The 20,870-nt window shown below is 34.2% G+C and overlaps 1 protein-coding gene across 7 annotated transcripts in view; it reads left to right on the top strand.

Moving 5' to 3' along the window:
- RELCH (RAB11 binding and LisH domain, coiled-coil and HEAT repeat containing) overlaps positions 1 to 20,870 on the top strand; it is a 120,606-nt gene that overhangs the window by 15,962 nt on the left and 83,774 nt on the right. For 6 of the 7 annotated variants that reach the window (XR_750672.2, XM_010388810.2, XM_010388811.2 and 3 more), the window contains exons 2-5: positions 7,971 to 8,060; positions 17,976 to 18,047; positions 18,158 to 18,213; positions 18,322 to 18,435. Coding sequence is in view for 6 of the 7 variants with exons in the window: in XM_010388810.2 (XP_010387112.1) it covers positions 7,971 to 8,060; positions 17,976 to 18,047; positions 18,158 to 18,213; positions 18,322 to 18,435 (332 nt within the window). In the remaining variant the exon portion in view is untranslated. The remainder of the gene's footprint in view (positions 1 to 7,970; positions 8,061 to 17,975; positions 18,048 to 18,157; positions 18,214 to 18,321; positions 18,436 to 20,870) is intronic. The other variant, XM_030925829.1, reaches the window with a different exon arrangement.

The raw sequence follows: 20,870 nt of genomic DNA on the forward strand, positions 1-20,870 counted from the left end.
GACGTGGAGACTTACACCTATAATATCAGCACTTTGGGAGGCCGAGGCGGGCAGATCACGAGGTCAAGAGATCGAGGCCATCCTGGCCAACATGGTGAAACCCCATCTCTACTAAAAATACAAAAAAATTAGCTGGGCATGGTGGCGGGCACCTGTAGCCCCAGCTATTCGGGAGGCTGAGGCAGGAGAATTGCTTGAACCTGGGAGGCGGAGGTTGCAGTGAGCCAAGATTGCGCCACTGCACTCCAGCCTGGTGACAGAGTGAGACTCTGTCTCATTAAAACAAAACAAAACAAAAAAGAATGTCCAAGCTCACTGGAAATCAAAGAGATACATAATTAAACAAAATATAATTTTATAGTATGTTAAGTTGGTGAAGATTAAAAATAATAATACTGAACTTTGACAAATGCTATTACATACTATTGGTGGAATTCAAATTGCTGTGTACACTTATTTTGGAAAGCAGTATGTATCAATAGCCTTAATAATATTGTAATTTCTCATTATATAAGCTTCATTTGTAAAAAGCGATACATATGTGATCCCAGCACTTCGGGAAGCCAAGGCAGGAGGACTGCTTGAGGCCAGGAATTTGACACCAGCCTGGGCAACATAATGAGACCCATCTCTACAAAAAAAATTAAAAAGTCAGTCAGCAGTGGTGGCACATCTCTGGTCCTAGCTACTTGGAAGGCTGAGGTGGGAGGATCACATGAGCCCAGGAGTTTTGGGTTACAGTGAGCTATGATCATGCCACTGCACTGCAGCCTCAGTGACAGAGTAAGAGCCTGTCTCAAAAAAAAAAACAAGATATAAAATTATATATATAAATTTATTCTATTTTTTACACAAATATCTTTACATACTTATATATGGGGGAAGTTCAAAAAAGAATATTTAGAAATTCAGGGAAAATAATTGATGATATACTGTCCTTATCCCCAGTATTAGTGGTGTTAGGATGATTTATCTAGTCTTCTATGTACTTTTATTTTATAATTATTTATAATACTTTTTTTAATAATTGGAAGGAATAATCATAGTGTAATAAAAATATTGGAGAAAAGTAGTTAGATTAATTTTGTTTTAAAGAACTGGAAATTTTAGGTATTGCATAGTAATCCAGGAACTTCATTTTATTTTATTTATTTATGCATTTATTTTTTGAGACACAGTCTCCCTCTGTCACCCAGGCTGGAGTGCCGTGTCTCACTCGTGACTCATTACAGCCTCACCCTTCTGAGCTCAAGCAGTCCTCCCACCTCAGCCTCCTAGTGGGGTCTACAGGAATGTGCCACCATGCCCAACTAATTTTTTGATTTTTTTGTAGAGACAATGTCTCACTACGTTTCCCAAGCTGGTCTCAAACCCCTCAAACAGTCCCCTACCTCAGCCTCCCAAAGTGCTCGGATTATGGGCATGAGCCACCACACTCAGCCTTCCATTTTATAATATGTCATATTAGTTATTTACCAAGGCAGATGTACTTATAACTCAATGGTTTTTTCCAGTTTTGCATTTTATATTTTTGGTTATTTAAAAGGTCTATTAGTAAAAAACCTTATAAAGTTTATCCACAATATTTTGAAATTTGTTTCATTTCTTTTAGTGATTCTTGGTCTAGCTTTGGTTCAATTTCAAACAGAGAGAGAAAAACACAAATTTTTTGTTTGTTTATTTAAGACAATAAGAATAGCTGTTTTCCAGGATTCAACCTTGATTATTAATGGATCCTGATCAGTGTTAGCTCATTTTACCCCCATACATCCATGTTTTATTTCTTTAACTTTTTATTATGAAAAGTTCAAAGCGTACAGACAAGTTGAAAGAATTTTATACCCGTACATCTACCAGCTAATTCCAGTTAACCATACTTGGTTTATCTCTTATCAATACATCTTTTCAGCCATTTCTCCATCAACAGTCCATCTTATTTTTCATGAATTTCAAATTAAGTTGCACATATCAGTACACTTAATACTTTAGCATGCATATCATTAATTAGAGCTCAATATTTTAAAATTGTGGAGGTTTTGAGGTAATATTTAAAGACAGTAAAATACATAAATCTTAAGTGTACCATTTGATAAGTTTGAACAAAGGATGCACCTGTAGTAACCCAAACTCCTATTATATATACAATATTACCATCACCCTGGAAAGTTCCCTCAAGGCCCTTTCCAGTCAGTTCCTACCCCTTCTAGCCCTTTACCACAAGAACAACTATTAATTTTTTCCTACCATAAATTACTATTGCCTGTTCTAAAAACTTCGTATAAATGAAATATTATAGGTACTCCTATAAGGCTTCTTTCAGCATAAAGCATTTGAGATTCACTCATATTATTGCATATGTCAGTTTTTTACTTTATTTTTAAATTGCTGAATAGTAGTCCTGAGTTCAGCACATTTTTAATATTAACTTTTTGAGATGCCTGTGGTTACTGTATTTGGTATTTCTTAGCTTGTGCTGAAAGAAACTGTGTTATAATGAGGAGTACTGTAATATTTGGCTTTCTGTCATTATTATTTTTGTTTATGTTGTCTTAAAACTTAAATTGGACTGGGTGTGGTGGTTCTCACCTATAATCCCAGCACTTTGGGAGGCCAAGGCAGGAGGATTCTCAAACCCAGTAGTTTGAGACCAGCCAGGGCAACATGGCGAGACCCTGTCTCTATAAATTTTTTTAAAAAATTAGTCAGGCCTGGTGGCTTATTGTCCTAGCTAACTGGGAGGCTGAGGTGGGAGGATCATGTGAGCCCAGGAAGTTGAGGCTGCAGTAAGTCATGATTTTATCACTGCACTCCAGCCTGGGCAACAGAGCAAGACCTTATCTCCACAACAAACAAACAAAAACTTAAGTTGATAGATAGCAAGTTTTTTTTGTTGTTTTTTTGTTTGTTTTTTGAGACAGAGACTCATTCTGTCGCCCAGGCTGGAGGGCAGTGGCACAATCTCAGGTCACTGCAACCTCTGCCTCCAGAGTAAGTGGGACTATAGGTACCTGCTACCATATCCGGCTAGTTTTTGTGTTTTTAGCAGAGATGGGGTTTCACCATATTGGCCAGACTGGTAAAGGAGAGCCTGCAAGCTATTACTTATCATGTATAATTAAACTTCAGGGAAATTAAATATTTCTCCAGACAGAAACAGTGTTTAAGAAGAATGATATATGTAGAATTTCATTTAGTTCTCTTAATAGGGATTTAAAGGGAAGTGGTACATTGATAATGATAATGACATAGCCCTATTTGAAGATTCAACCATCTTGATTATTGTGATGTACTGTTTTAAAAGGTGATGGGAGAGCCCCAGGGAGAGTCCAAATCTGTATTCCTATAACTTCCATTCATTTGTCGAGATTGTGCTTTCTAGACACAAATAATCCATTCCCTTAGATCAATATGTATACTTTAAGTACTGTGCAAGTAACATGATTTAACAAAGGGTTGACAGTAGCCTCTTATTTGTCCCTTTTTAAACATTAGCTGGATAAAAAAAAAAAAAGTTCTCTGTGTGTAAAATTTAATAGAGAAGCTATTAAAATGTCCTTCCTACTACTTTACAACCTACCTAGCCTCAGCTGTCATGACTTGCTTGCCACCTTCCCCCAACCACTCCCCAGCCCTGCAGCTTCTGTACATTGTAAGTGCTATTCATACTCAACTTGTCCACACTTTGAAAACTCAATACACTTGTTTGTTCTTTCCTTCTGCCTTTTTTGTAGAGACAGGGTCTTGCTATGTCCCACTAGGCTGGTCTTGAACTCGTGGGTTCAAGTGATCCTCCCACCTCAGCCTCATTTAAAGTGTACAATTCATTGGTTTTTAGTTTATTTCTATTCATTTTTAGTATATTTACAGAATTGTACAACCAGTACCTAATCTGCTTTTGCAGCCTGTTCATAATCCCCAAAACAAATCTCTTATCCATTAGCATACACTCCATTTTCCCCCTCAACCCCCAATCACTGATCTCTGTGTCTATAGAGATAGACTTTCTATCACTATATATTTGCCTATTCTGTGCAATTTATATAGATGGAAATCATACAGTATGTGATTCTTTTATAACTGTCTTCTGTCAGCGTAATGTTTTCAGAGTTCATCCATTGTTGTAGCATGTTTCAATAGTTCCATCCTTTTTTGCTTAATAACATTCTATTGTACGGATATATAACACATTTTATTTCTTCATTTGTCAATGGACAGATATTTAGTTGTTTCCACTTTGTTTGCCATTGTGAATAATGCTGCTATGAATAATTATGTACAAGATTTTGTGTGGACATATATTGTCCTTTCTCTTTAGGTGGAAGTAGAATTACTGTCCTATGATAGATAACTCTGTAGCCTTTTAAGAAACTGCTCAACTGTTTTCCAAAATGTCCATACCATTCCCACCAGCTAGATATAAGGATTCCAATTTCTCCACATTGTCACCAACACTATTGTCTTGTCTTTTTATTAAAGTGAAAAATAATTCATATACCATCAGTTCTCCCTTTTAAAGTGTACAGTCTGGTGGTTCTCTGTGCATTTACAAAATTGTACAACTATCACCACTCTAACTCCAGAATATTTTTATCATCCCAAAAGAAACCCTGTACCTATTAGCAGTCACTACCCATTCTCCTATGATGCCAGCTAAAATCTACTTTGTGTTTCTATGGATTTGCCAACTTTGGACACTTTATATGAATGATCATACAGTATATAGCCATGTAGCCTTATGTGTCTAGCTTATTTTATTTAGTATAATGTTTTCAAGGAGGAACTGCCAAACTTTCAAACAGCTGTACCACTTTACATTAAGACGAGTGATGTATGAGGGTTTCAATTTCTCCACATCTTCTGCAACTTACCATCTCTTTTGTTATAACCATCTAGTTGATTTGAAATGTACATCATTGTGGTTTAATTTTCATTTCCCTAATGAATATCATTTCCCTTTTGAGCATCTCTCCTTCATTCATTGCCATTTCTACATCTTCTTTGGAGAACCCTTTGTCTATTTTTAAATTGTGCTGTCTTTTTAATTGAGTTATAAGAATTCTTTATATCGTGTAGATATGGCCCTTAACAGATACTTGATTTGCACATATTTCTTCCATTGTGTAGATTGTGTTTTCACTTTCTTCATGGTGACTTTTAAAGCAAAAAAAAATTAATTAATTCTGATGAAATCTAGTTTATCAATTCATCCCTTTAATTAGTTTCCTGTGGCTACTTTAAAAAGTTGACAAAAACGTTGTAGCTCAAAAGAACATAAATTTATTACCTCACGGTTCTTTTTTTTTTTTTCTAATTTTTATATTAGTTTCGGGGGTACATGTGCAGGTTTGTTATACAGGTAAAGTCGTGTCACGGGGATTTGTTGTACAGATTAATTTGTCACTCAGGTACTAAGCCTAGTATCCAGTAGTTATTTTTTCTGCTCCTCTCCCTCCTTCCATCCTCTACCTTCAAGTTGGCCCCAGTGTCTGTTGTTCCCTTCTTTGTGTCCATGTGTTCTCTTCATTTAGCTCCCACTTATAAATGAGAACATGTGGTATTTGGTTTTCTGTTCCTATGTTAGTTTGCTAAGGATAATGGCCTCCAGCTGTTCCCACAGAAGACATGATCTTGTTCTTTTTTATGGCGGCATAGTATAAATCTCACAGTGGGTCTTACGTTGAGCAAAATGGTCTAAAATCAAGGTATTGGCAGTTCTGGAGATTTTAGGCTCTAGGGAAAGCCTTTTCCAGGTCCTAGAGGATGCCAGAATTCCTTGGCTCATGGCCCTCCTCCACTTTTAAAGATCTCTGTGATTACATTAGGTCCATCTGAATAACCCAGGATAATGTCTCTAGATTAAGGTCAGCTGATAAGCAATCTTAATAACATCTACAACCTCACTTCAACTTTGCCGTGTAAACTAACATATTCACACATTCTAAAGATAGGATATGGACATCTGTGAGGAGCCATTTTTCTGCTTACCACATTGCTTATGCTTTGTGTTATGTCTAAGAAATTATTGCCTAACCCAAGGCCATGATGATTTGCTTCTGCATTTCCTAATAAAAGTTTTGCAATTTTCACTGTTATGTTGGGTCTATGATCCATTTTTGCTTGTGATGTGAAGTAGTGGTCCAATTTCCTTTTTTTACATGTAGATATACAGTTGTCCCAACACAATTTGTTGAAAAAACTTCTTTTCTCCAGTGAAGTGTCTTGGTACTATTGTCAAAAACCACTTGACCATAAATGTAAGGGCTTATTTATGGACTCTCAATTCTATTGCATTGTTCTATATCTGTATGCCAGAACTGTGCTGCCTTGATTACTCTTAAGTTTGAAATCAGGAAGCATCAGTCCTCCATCTTTATTTCTTTTCAAGATTGTTTGGCTATTCTGAGACTTTTTTGTTTCCATGTGAGTTTTAGCATCAAGTTCTCAATTTCTGCAAAAAAAAAAAAAAAAAAAAAAGGCAGCTGGAATTTTGATAGGAATTGCATTGAATCTGAAGATTAATTGTGGAATATTGCTATCCTGATATGGATCTTCTGATCTGTAAGCCTGCTCTGTCTTTCTGTTGATTTAGATCATCTTTAATTTCTTTGGATAATGTTTTGTAGTTTTTACTGTATAAGTTTTGCATGTTTTTGGTAAATGTATTCTTAAGTTTTTTTTGATGTGTTTGGAAATGAAACTTTTCTTCATTTTAATTTTGGATTGTCATTGCTAATGTATAAAAATCTGACTGATTTTTGTGCATTGGTCCCATGTTCTGAAACTTTGAAAAACTCATTTGTTAGGTCTAATTGTTTTTTAGTGGATTCCTGAGAGTTTCTTAGATATAACATCATGTCATCTGTGAATAGTAATAGTTTTGCTTGTTCTTTTCCAAACTGGATGTTTTTGGTTTCATGGTTTTTTCATGAGGAATAAGCAGTCATTCAAATCATTGTTTCCCTCTATGAGAACATTGTTTTTCTCTGTCTGCTTTTAATATTTTTCTAAATTTTTGGTTTTTTGCAATTTGATTAATAGGTGCCTAAGTTTCTCTTCTCTTTATTTATCCTCCTTGATGTTCTCTGACCTTGTACCTGTACCTATCCCATCTCTTGCCTCATTGGTTGTGGACTCCAGTTCTGCATATGTTAGACCTTTGTTATTATTCCACATGTCCCTGTCAATTTTCTTTTCAATCTTTATTGTCTGTATTCTGCAGATTGAATACTTTCCATTAATCCATCTTTGAGATTTCTGACCCTTTCCTCTCTCATCTCCATTCTGTGATTAGGCTATACAAGGCATTTTTAATTTCAGATGTTTGTATTTCCGTTCTAGAATTTCTATTAGCATTTTTTACATTCCATAGTTTTTGCTAAGATATTAACTCTTTTCATTTATTGTATACATAATATTCCTTTACTTCACACGGCATAGTTATACTAGCTATTATAAAATGTTAGTCTACTGATTTTACCATTATCTCCTGGTATCATCTAGGAGTTGGTCCCTGTTGATTGTTTTATTTCTTGGAGTGGATCACATTTTACTGGTTTTTGTGTATCAAGTAATTTTTGACTGTGTGATGGATGATGTGTATGTTAGGCTGTGAAGACTGGATTCTATTCTTTCAGTAGGCACTTGTTCAATCTGTAAACTCTTAGGTGGCAGCTCAAATTTCTGTTTTGTTTGTTTTGTCCTTAGCTGGGCTGCTTGCAGTATTGCCTGTGTGTGCATTGTTTGGGAGTTGGCCAGAGATTTGGGCAGGGAAACTTGGTTATTTTAAAGTAACTTGATTGCTGTTAGCATTTTTACCTTGTTTTGTTGTCATTGTTTTAAAAGAATTCCTAGATCTTAGAATTACAGGTTTATTAACTGGAAATAATTATAAGTATTTGAATTCCTGTTCCTTATTTTAACAATTAAATTAAAATGCACATTTAATTTTTTTATATTTCTCTTTATTATAGATCGAGCTGGGAGCATTAGTACCCTTGATTCTTTAGACTTTGCAAGATATTCAGATGATGGTAACAGGGAAACAGATGAAAAAGTGGCAGGTAAGGACAGATTTGGATTCTTTGACATTCCAGAAATAATGAAATGGCTTGAGGAATTTTTTTTCCTTCTGCAATTTGGTATGTGACTATAACATATACAGTTATTATACAAAGTTATGTTACTAATTACTAATTTACTGCAAGTTTGGGGGTTCCCCCAACTTTTTCTTCTTCTGGTACTGAGTTTCTGGTTATGTATCCCTATAATTTGCTAAATTATACTTGGAGCCAGCAGTTTACAACCACACAGTTGTAAAACTCATGTATGACAGGCCCAAGACAAAGTTGGACCTTAGCCTCATTCCTTTGATCCTCCAAACCAGGGCTGATAGTCACATATGTGTACCAATACAACTCTATTGATTATTAAAAATTGGTTTTGAGCCAGGCATGGTGGTTTGCACCTGTAATCCCAGCTATTTGCTATTTGGGAAGCTGAGGTAGGAGGATTGCTTTAGGCCAGGAATTTGAGATCAGCTTGGGCAGCATAATGACACCTAATCTCTTAAATTAAAAAAAAAAAAAGGTTGAAATACTTCTGTGCTTGTTGCTAAAACTTTGCCTTGAGTTCCCTGAGTGCTCCCCAGCTGTCACAGCATGTCTTCAGAAACTTCTGACTTTGCTATGATCCAGTAAAAGAGGGTTAATGACTGATACAGTGAGGGCTTCCAGGATGCTGCCCATCCCAATAAGAAGGACAACATCCTTTTTAATTGCTTGGTTGCTCATTTCAATCTTCCTCCCTGCCCATCCCCCCATCCTCTCTCCCATACCAGTCTTGCCTTCCAGGCACCACCGTTGAATCTGTGGGAAATTCAGCGAATCAGTTTGTACCCTGTGTTCTGCCTACACCAGATAAGCCCCGTTGGAATTTGCCAGGTCCACTTTGGAATTCACCCTGTAGCAGCCTTGGCTCCTTGGGTGTAAATATCTGCTACCATTCTGGTGCCTCAAGTCTGTGTCTGTCTGCCATTGAAGTCATTCCTGAGTGCCTTGCAGGAATTGTAGTTTTCATAAGACTTAGGCTTTGAGAGAGATGGGGAAAGCAGACAGACACCAGTTGGGTATTTTGACCTCCATCCAAATGGTAGGTACTTCCGGAACAAAAGGGATGCTGCATGGGACACACAGGGCCTGTGAAAGAAATATGGGGTCAGGGAATACCTATAACGTGATTTCTCTCTTGACCAACTCTGTTGAATATTTCTTCCATTTACTGGGACGAGTTTTTTAAAATATACTTAACCAATGCTTAACCCGTGTGGTCATTATGAATAAAAATGAGTGCTGATTCTTATATAACATTTGTTCCATTCTAAACACTGTTCTAAATTTATATTAACTCACTGAGTTATAGAATTGTTATCTTGTTCCTGTCCCTAGGATTTTGAGGCTCTGAGATAAATTATATAAGACTCAGTAGCAGAGCTAGGATTCAAATATACATAGCCCAGGAACAGTCTATGATTGACTATTATTTGCTACCTCTTGGCTTAAAAGATTAGGTTTGGTCTAATTAAAAATGTCATTCCAATAAATGATTTTCATTCCTTGCTCAAGACTAGAGATATTGAATATTTTAAAATATCAGATAGTATTATATGAGTTAGAAAAAAAATGTAATTGTTTTTCTGAGAGAGGATTCAGCAATATAAATAATAGCAGAATATCCATGTAATGGGGAAGTCACTAGAATAGTTTAATGTGGCTCTCCATGTCAAATCATGGTTGAGTTATGAGCATCATTTATTAACAACTGTATCAAAATGGCAAATCACATTGGTAATATCTAAAAATTAACAATTCAAATTTTAGGATGAATTTATCCTAATTGTATCACTTATTAAATAGAACTTGTTATATGTATTAGCTATTTATATTATAAAATATATGGTATTTTAGTTTATTTAGAGACCGTATGTAGTTTTGTATAGTTTTATTGTACAAATTGTTACATATTAAAAAACGACTCCTACCTAGAAGTTATCTATATAATTATGTTTTTTCCTTTAATTTCCTTATTAAAACTTATATTTTAGATTGAGTAAAATTGAAGAGGTTTATTATTATTTTCCTGATTTAGATATTTTAGTACTTCTAAATAGGGGGAAGCTGACATAAATGCAAAATGTTTAGCTTAAATTTATGATCATTAGGCTGGGCACTGTGGTTCACACCTGTAGTCCCAGCACTTTGGGAGGCGGAGGCGGGTGGATCAGCTGAGGTCAGGAGCTCAAGACCAGCCTGACCAACATGGTGAAACCCGTCTCTACTAAAAATACAAAAATTAGCCAGGCGTGGTAGCATGTGCCGGTAGTCCCAGCTACTCGGGAGGCTGAGACAGGAGAATTGCTTGAATCCAGGAGGTGGAGGTTGCAGTGAGCCAAGATTACACCACTGCACTCCAGCCTGAATGACGGAGTGAGACTCTGTCTCAAAAAAAAAAAAAAAAATGTGTGTATGTATGTATATATATGTATATATATGTATGTATATATATGTATGTATATATGTATATATGTATATATATATATATATATGATCATTAATTGTTTGGTATAATCTCTATTTATGTCAATATAGGTAGAAGAGAAGAAGAAAGTAGAAGTTCCTCTGACCAAATTTCACTGTGTACATAACATTTTCTTTCACTGCGTAACTTTTTATTAGAAGGCAGAATAAAAAGGTTGATATTCTCTGTCTGACCTAAACGCTTTTTGAGAGACAGTGAGCAAAGGACAGCGAACCTGGATAACCCCCAGATTTGCACAAGTAGGAGTGAAATGTATTAAATATGTGATAGTTTTGGCCTTTTTTTTTTAATTTGAGACTATCATAAGACAGCAGACCTTACATTTTTAACCTATGGAATATACTATTTAAGTTTCGAGAAATAAAATAACTTTTAATTACTATACTGTGCTCATATATAAATAAATGCTGTGATTCGTGTTCAATAGGAAAAGGAGGAAGAAGAGCATATATAATCCCAAGAGAATATGTTTCAGTCTTTTAGTGCTCACGTACCATGGCTTGTTACTGAACCAAATGTGTGAGTGTGTGGATGAAACTTTTTTTTAAAAGTTTCAATTAATCATAATTCCTTTTCACAAAAAGATTGTGACTCTTTGCTTTTACTTGAAAAGCCTGTCAAAAGGCCAGTAATCGGGAAAAGATAATTGTCCTCTCATCTGCCACTGAATCGCATGTAAACCTCACTAACTCCTCGTGGGTTGAAGTCTTGTGCCTGCAGCTCTCCCAGGCTACTCCTGCAAGCTGGTAGCTCTACAGTTCTGGGTCTCAGAAGTGGCCCTACTCCCACAGCTCCTCTTGGCATTGCTCTGATGGAGATTCTGTGGCAACTCTGACCCTGCAGTAGGTTTCTGCCTGGGCCCCCAGGCTTCGCAATACGTTTTTTGAATTCTAGGTGGAGGCTGCCATGGCCCCACAGCTCATACGGTCTACATGTCTACAGAGTCAGCACCACAAGGAAGCTGCCAAAGCTTACTGCTTGCACCCTCTGGAGCTGCACTACAAGCCTCACTTGGACCTGCTGGAGCCGTAGATGGAGTGGCCAAGGAGTACTGCACCAGAATGCAGGGAGCAGAGTTTTGAGGCGGCTTTGAGCAGTAAAACCACAGAGGGCACCCTGGTCCTGCCTCCCAAACTACTCTACCCGCCTAGAACTCTGGGACTGTGATAGGAGGGACAGCCTGAAAGAGCTCTGCAATGCCTTCAAGATCTTTCTCCCATTGTCTTGATGTCTTACCTGGCTTGCTTCTACTCATATCCTTAGCAAATGGCCACTTACCACACCCTTGGTTTGTTCTCTGAACATACCTTTTCAATCTTTACATGGACAGGCTGCAAATTTTTCAAATCTTTCCACTATTTTAATTGCAAATTCCATCTCCCAATGATTTAATTTTGAAGCTTCTATGACTTAAAGTGTTAGAATATGTCATTTGAAATCTACCCAAGTTGGCAGAAACTCTGAAATAAGCTTCTGTAGGATAACAGAATAAACTGTGTCTGTTACTATGATATGAGGGGAAAAGAAGAAGAATGAAGAGACATCTAAGAACAAACATCTGTATTCTTTTCCTATACCAATGCTGGGTAGAAGGAGCTTGTGGATAACACACTAATGAGTCTGTTTACCCACCTGGCAAATGAAAGGTGTCCTCTAACCCTTAATCAGGTGTTAATTTATGAGACAGATACTAGATTTGTTTTCAGCATCATTCTTACCACCTTTCTCGTAGATTTAAAAGTTGGGTTATTTTTTCACATCTGCACACATATTCCTTCAAAGAGGAAGGGATCTCTAAAGGAACAAATGTTTATTAAGCACTTACTGCATGTCAGGTACTATGCTAGGTGCTTTATATAAAATATTTTATTTAGTCTTGTTAGGAATGCTGCAAAATAGGTCATTTTTAGGTTTATAGTTTCTATAAGCCTAGAAAACTAATGCTTATACCAAGGTTGAGAAATTTACCCAGTAGCTTACATATAGTAAGGGGCATGATCAGGATGTATCACATAGAGGTTTTATTCCAGAGCCCACAGTAGATCTCTTAGTACCAGGCTGTAGCTCTGACCCATCTGTATATTCATGTGGATAGAATATTCTTGTCTTTCTTATATGAAACTATTTCACAGAGCCATTTTCTTAGAAAAGAAGTAAAATTTTAAAAACTTTTTATTTTAGCTATTTTCGATTTCTCAATTTATTTTCTATATGAAGTATACATTTTTATATAAAATGATTTAAGTAGTAGCAGACATTGAACTAAAATGAGTTTAATATAGGTGATTTTTCATTTTAGGTAAAAGCCTTTCTCTATGTTATTAAACAAAACTACTGTACTTAGCACATATGCAATGTACCTCTTCAATTTTCTAGTTTTCTTAAAGGTAACAAGAGACATCTGCATTCTAAATATCAAGATAGCCATTATTTAACTTATTTTAGGCATTTCGAGCATCTGCTATGTCTTAGGTACTGTGTGTTAGGTTTCTATGTAGACATACAAGATAGATAATGTTTCTGCTCTTCAGGAATTTGTCTGAAATATGTCTGTATCTGTCATACAGATATAAGTTCAGTATGTTGGAAATGGTAATAGAGACCTTGTTGATTTTAGAACCCCCCTATATTCCTGTTTCAGGTTCACAAGATCTATCTTTTAGCATCAGAGCCCTTACTTTATTTGTTCTCACATCTCTATTACTGAATTACTTCCCTAGTTAACACCTTAACTCTGTTTTGAGATCTAGAGAACTAGAACTATGCTTTCTGATTTGTAGGCAAAGACACTCCTGAATGCTGGTAAGATCAGTTAATGTTTCAGACAAGTATTGGAATGTCCATTCATACTCAGCAAGTATTTGCTGAGTGCCTTCTCTATAGTTCAAGCATTATGCTACTCTAGGAACATCAGTCAACAGTACAGATATATGAAGCCTTTAGGAAGCTTACATAATCTAGGAGACATTCTAAAATGGTCTTTAGATTTTTGCTCTGGGATCATCTGTCCCTGTCTCCTGGATTAGAAGTAGCCTTCTCATTTCTTAGGTAATGGCCTGGCAGCATCCATATCCAGCCTTATCAGGATTAAATAAGCCTATTTGGCTTCTAATTTGATGTTTCTCCCTAGGTACAGATAAATCTTTTCCTTCCTATTAGCAGTACATTTTGATTTTCTTGATTTAAACCATACCTAAATCTTATTTCATAATTTTGTTGGATTTAAAATAGGATAGGTGCTCCAACAAGGCTGTAAAGAAGATAAATAGCGTTTTGAAAATAGATTTCTTGTTATTCGTCACCATGAAATTAAAATAGGCTCAGAGAGAAAAAAAGAATACATCATTGTGGTGGGTGGTTATATTTAATCTAAAAATACAAGTGATTATATGTTCATTAAATTTTTGTGGGCTGGAGAAGGAGGGTTTTATCTTTACTTTAGATTAACATTTCCAAAAGTGTATTTCATGAGAATGTTCGTTTCATAGGGGAAAAACAGAAGTGGGAAAAAAGAAACAGAATTTTGTGGTCATATAAGTTTAGAAAATCATGGTTTTCTGCATAATTTGTCAGGGTCTTTAGGGTTTTAGGTTATTGTATTAATTTACATATTAAGTCATAAAGGTCTGAACTATGACAATTGCAGAGACAGTTTAGATAATGGTTATTTAGGGAGTTATTAAAGGTGGAATCAGTATGGCTTAGACATTTAATTGGTGTGAGAGTAAGGGCGAGGAATAAGTGAATAGTCATCTGCAGGTTTCCCATTTGGCCAACTGGGTAAATAATGGTGCCATTATTGGAGAGACTGCAGGAGAACCAGGTTTGAAAGGAAGATGATGAGATCCATTTAGATAAGATTGAACTAGTAATTTATGAGACATTCAAGTGGGCATGTCCAGGAGATAACTGGGTAGGTCTTTGTCTTGTGAAAATATTTTTTAAATTTTGGAGTCTTCAGAGTACTTGTGAAACTTAAAACCACAAGAGTGAAAGTCATTCCAGTGGAGTGTGTAAATTAAGAAAATGGCTAAGGATGATACATTGATAAACACCAACTTTGAGATGACTGATAGAAGAACTCAAGCAGAAAGAACAATAACGGGAAGAATTATTTTAATGCTGTGGGAAAGAGGATACTTTGTTCCCACCAAGTTGAATATAGAAAAACAAATATCTACAAACTATGGGGATTGCATCTTGCTTTCACTTATTTATTGCTAAGTCATCCCTAACAGTACTAAGTTTCTCAAGTCTATAATTGGCAGGAAGAATTTTCTAAACCTAGTAGAGGTGATGATAGTACTGCCTTAGGACTTCTGTATTATTTTAGGGATGGGATTTTATTCTAACTCATATTCTTACAAAAACTGAAAAGAGAATTTTTTCTTTTCCTACAACTGTTCTTGGATACTAAAATAAGTATTAAAAATTGGGAAGTGTTATTTCAAATCACTTTATAGTCAGGAAAAAATTCCAGAAAATTCTGACTTGAAAGAAGACAATTTTACATAGCAAAGTAGATGACTCAGACCTATTGATTGGAACTCATCAATAATGAACTAGAATGGGAATAAAAAACTACTTCTTCAAACCAGTGTTATGGAGAAGATCTTTTAAAATACAGCAATATTTTGAATGTGAGCCAAAAAGAACTAAGTCTAGCAAGCATTTCAAGATAATATTAGTGATGAATTGAGCTGGACAACAAAGTATTGATATTTTATTTCTACTTTGAAATTTCACATTTCACCTTTGGTGTCTCCACATAGTTGTACATCTCATAAGTCATGAAAGCATAACCTTTAAGCACTCAAGTACCTCTAATATACTACAGTATTATCCATTGCAGCTTGAGAAATAACTGTTTCAACTAATCTAGAGTTGCTTATACTGACTTTTAAGTGTTAACTGTTTTGGTAAGATTATAATATGTGATGTTTATATACATCTAAATGTTTGCAGTTATTACTTTAGTTCTAGTAAAATCGTATTCAGCAGAGTTGGACTAGTAGAATGAGCCTCTTGGTTGTTCATTCCTGCAGCATTTTTAATAAACATACATATCCTCAAACATTTTTAGGAAGAATTACAATATTTTAAAAGTATTTGCAAGGTTGTTTGGCACAGTGTCTCTCTTTACAGGATAATTAATTTTTAGCTTTAATGTTAATAAAGAAGATACATTCATGTATCTGTATATATAGCACTGCTATTAACCTTTCTTTTGAAACTTTCTCATGTAACTGCAATTACTTGATCATATTATGCCTTTATAGAAATGTGCTATAGATTCAAACATATGCCTTTGTCTTTTAAAGTCTATATTGTATATTAAGAAACATGCAGCAGAGTGAATTCATATTGATAAGTACTATCTTTTCAAAGCATTGGTAACTTCTAATGACATTTGGCAATATATATGTAGATGTGCATAAAAATATAAATTCTTGCCGTCTGACATGGGTTTTTCTGGCTTTCTGTGCCTTAATCATTCAGTGTTTTACTCTTGGTCACCTAAACTTTCACCAGTTGCATTTTGAGTTTTTTCCCAGTTGTGTTTTAACCAGTTTTTTTTTTCTTTTTTTTTTTCCATATTTCTATCATTCTGGCGTAGGGCACTTCTGATCTGCAATTGTTCTGTAATGTCTTAGAAAATTTTAAGTGATATCAAAAGCATGATATATGTATTTATTTTATTTAAGATAGTTAGGTATTTTTAAATCAAAATCAATTGCCTAGAGTTTTAAAATGTTAAAAAAAAAAAAAAAGTAAACCAACATGCTGTGTGTAAACCTATTCTGTACTTACCTTACACACTGAATGTGTCCAGCCTTACTTCGCTGCAACTCTAAGAGTTTCCGGAAGTGTAAATGTTAAGGAAAATGTTTAACTTTGTTGCACAGAAGTATTTGCAGATCAGCATTGCTGACTACCAAAAAACATATAGTAACATACAATGTCATCTGATTTTTAGTGGTGCTTCCATGTTGCTGCAGTTAAATTCTGTGCATCAAAATAATTGGCCTTTGTGTACTAGATGTGATTCAGTTACATCTTGCTTTTATTGAAAATGTGCAAACTGAGTGAATCCTAATTTTTCCATATATTTTTATAGCTGTGGCTCTGATAACATCTCATTTGGCATCTTTTTTCTGTGTATTAGTCAGTTAGGAAAAAATTTCATCTTTAAGATGAAACCTTAAGTTCCAGTTTTTATGCAGAATGATTTAACTACTATAATTTCTTAATATTCATTTGTGGCAAAGATCACTTAATTTTCCCAGAGCTTTACTTCTCGGAAATATATTTTTTTCTCAAGTCTAACCTTGGCTTTTTCTTCAGCACAGTAATTACACATTTTAAGGAAAATCCCCAGTTGAGACACACATAGTTAAATCTCACTCGTGATGAAACATTTTAAAGAGCTTATTAAAATGTTTCTCAATATTCATATTTATGACATAATCACTATGTGATAATAGGAGAAATTCGGAGTTTCACTAGTACCTCTTAACATGAACAAATTTATTAGAAGAGTTATCAGAAACTTTGAAATTCTACTTAGTCCTACTCAGTATCCTTAGAAAACTATACTTTTAGAAATGTACACATTCATTTGCTATAGAATTATCTTAATTAGAAATTAAAAGTGAAACTATTTCTTTCCTGTGGCTCTAAATGAAAAATAAAACCCTTTGGGTTTTGGGTTTTTATTACTTTTTTGATATGTGTTTGACATATCTATGTTTGTTTTTAGAAAACATACTCTTGTTTGTAGAAAAATATATAGGCATCATGACATTTGTTAAATATTTAAACCATAGTCCTTCAACATCCTAACAAAGGGATCTATTCACTAACGTTTCTGTACGTTGATTTATAACATTATTCTAGACAACGCATTTTAAGTTAACTTTTGTAAAAAAAAAAAAAAAATCCTAAGTTTTCTCTTTTTAAGAATATTTGCTTGGGCTTCATCTGATTTTTACCTTATCCCCTAAAATTACATCACCTGAACGCATCCATTACATTTCTTACCTAGACTGAATAAAGCAGAAGTACCCAGATTATTAATATTTTTATTTATTTAAACGAGAGTATGCCATAGATTTTATTTTTAAATAGAACTATTGTCAGACAGCTAGAACATTGGATAATAACCCCCTGAATTCTACTAAAACTATGGAAAACATTCACCAGTTTGCTTGCAAATCAACTCTGCTGCATGCGTTCACAAGTTTCATAAAGATTGCATGCTTTCTGTTTTCAATACAAATTGTATTTTTTTTTCACACCCATCCTTGCTTTTTATTTTTTAATTTTTGTTTCCCTTTTCTTGGTTGGATGCCTTTGTGTGTTTATTCCAAATCCCTGTCCAGTCCTGGAGTTTGAACTACGGAAAGCCAAGGAGACCATTCAGGCCCTCCGAGCCAACCTGACAAAGGCCGCAGGTGGTGTACATAAAACTTTTTTGAGACTTTTCAACTTTGACAATGTAGAAGTAGCAGAGATATTTTAAAATGTAAAATAGTAAAATAGTATTTATGTTTTTTTCCACCAGAACATGAAGTTCCTTTACAGGAACGAAAAAATTACAAGTCAAGTCCTGAAATTCAGGTGAGTGATGGAAGACAAATGTAAAATTATCTTCCACATAAAATGGTAACATAAATATTGAAGGAGGAAAACTTATGATTTCCTGTTTGCCTCTTATTTTGCTTCCAGGAGCCAATCAAACCTCTTGAAAAGAGAGCTCTAAACTTCTTAGTCAATGAATTTTTATTGAAGAATAACTACAAGCTTACATCAATAACCTTTTCAGATGAAAACGATGATCAGGTAAAATTACTTTTTATTTTTACAATAATTTTTTTTACACTTATAATTCACTTTCTCTTGTACATAGTTTCTTTTTTTTTTTTTTTTTTTGTAAGTTATTATATAGTAAAATTCTACAAGGCTAGTTACCAGAAACAGCAGTCTCTTGCCTACCTAATCTATTAATTCTATTAGCTTACATATTTTATTCTTTCCCTGTTGCTTTCTACATAAAGACTTTTCATTCTTTCTAGATTCCTTTTTACCACTCCTTGGGGACTATATAGTCCACCCATTTTTGCATATATTCATAAAGTATGATATGAATATGCTTTTTAAAGACATATACTTGATAGTATAGGTTATTGTATGCTTATAAATCCAGTTTAACTATAAACCTCCTCAATTGCACTGTAACAAGATGTTAGATAAATATATGACAGTATTTAAGAGAGTATATGGTAAATGAGAGTGAGAAAATCAGCTGTGTCTCTCTGAATAGGGGCCAATTTTAGAACTTTATTATTATTATTATTTTCCTGATAAAATCTTTTAAGCAAAAAAGATGTCTTATTTTAGTGTCATCTCTCAAATGGAATATTTTGACTCCTTAGTGCTAATGGATCGGTTTGAATCTTGTACCTTAAAAAAGTAAATGCCAGCAAATTTGTTATGTAGGAATCTGAAGGCCATGATTTTAAATCAAGATTATTCTGTTGGTCGGTAAAATCTCCTATAGATCCTTTAGCAAAAATAGAAATTTTCTTAGTAAGATAGTTCAGTTCTCTCCTCAGTTGTTAGAATATATTTGGCAAAATTAAATGCAATAAGTATCTAGTTATTTTTTATGCAATGGTAGCATCACTGAACATGTGCTATGTAAGAGACATTAAACTAATATTTAACTAACATGAGTATTATGCAATGCTATACTATGGTTATAGTTTGGGTTAATTGTGTTTTTTAAATGATCAACTAAACAGTGAATAGGAAAGATTTTGAATATGTGAGAAACATTGAGAGGTCAAAAAGAACACAGAAAAAGAGGAAAAGAGGAGCAAAAAATAGATGGAACATATAGAAAATAGATAATAAAATGGTTAGATTAAAACCTAGCTCTATCAGTATTCACTGTAAATGTAAATGATTAGTCCTTCTCAAATAAAAATCAGAAATTAGAGATGTCAACAATGCTCTCTCAGTAATTAATAGAACGAGTCAACAGAAAATCATTTAGGATGTAGAAGACTTGTGCTACGTTATCAACCAATTTGGCATAATTACAGTTTATAAAATACTTCATCCTTCAACAGTGAATACGTACTCTTTTTAAATTCAAATGGTTCACTTACAAAGGTAGACCATATTATGGGTTATAAAACAAGTCTTAAGATGGTGAAATTAAACTAGCAATTAGTAACAAAGTTATTTCCAAATAACGCGTGAGTTAAAAAAGAAATTAAAAGGGAAATCATAAAGTATTTTGAACTGAGTGAAGATGAAAACAAAACATATCAAAATTTGTGGGATATAACTAAAATAGCACTTAGAGGGAAATTCATAGCACTAAATGTCTATACAAGAAAAGAAAACATTTCAAATCAGTGAAATCAAGTTCTGCCTTAAGAAACTAAAAAAAGAAAACCAAGTGAAATCCAAAGTAAGTAGAAGAAAGGAAATAATAAAGATAATAGCACAAGTGGATATAGGCAGCAGAAAACAATAGAGAAAAATTAAATAACAAACAAGTAGTCCTTTGAGAAGATCAGTAAAATTGATAAACCTCTTGCCTAACTGATTAAGAAAAAAAGAGAAGATACAAATTACCAAAATCAACAATGAGCAAGGTTACATCACTACAGATTTTACTTATATTAAAAGAATAGTAAAAGAATGTTATGAACAACTTTTCTTATAAGAAGACAACTGCCAAAACACACTCAAGAAGAAATAGATTATTTGAAGGGCTTTATATTTATTAAATAAATAAAATCTGTAGTTAAAAATAATCCTACAAAGAAAACTCCAGGTCTGGATGGCTTCACTTGTGAATTTGACCAAACATTGAAGGAAGAAGTAATACAAACTCTTCTAGAAATTAAAGGTAAGGGAATATCTCCTAACTCATTCAATGAGACCAGCATACTTCTGATATTAAAACCAGAGAAAGACACTGCAAACAAATAAAATTACAGACTCATTTCCTTTATGAATATAGATATAGAAATTATACATAACATTTTAGCAAATCAAATTAAACAAAATGTTAAAAGGAAAATTCATTATGACCAAATGAGGTTTATCCCAGGAATATAAGGTTGAGTTCATATCCAAAAATCAGTCATCGTAATTCATCATATTAAAAGGAAAATGATATAATCATCTGAGAAGATGTAGAAAAGGCCTTTGACTCAATCCAATATCCATTCTCTTTTAAAACTTTAAAGAAATTAGAA

This window comes from Rhinopithecus roxellana, chromosome 21 (genome assembly GCF_007565055.1).
Source record: "Rhinopithecus roxellana isolate Shanxi Qingling chromosome 21, ASM756505v1, whole genome shotgun sequence".
NCBI classification, from domain to species: Eukaryota; Metazoa; Chordata; class Mammalia; order Primates; family Cercopithecidae; genus Rhinopithecus; species Rhinopithecus roxellana.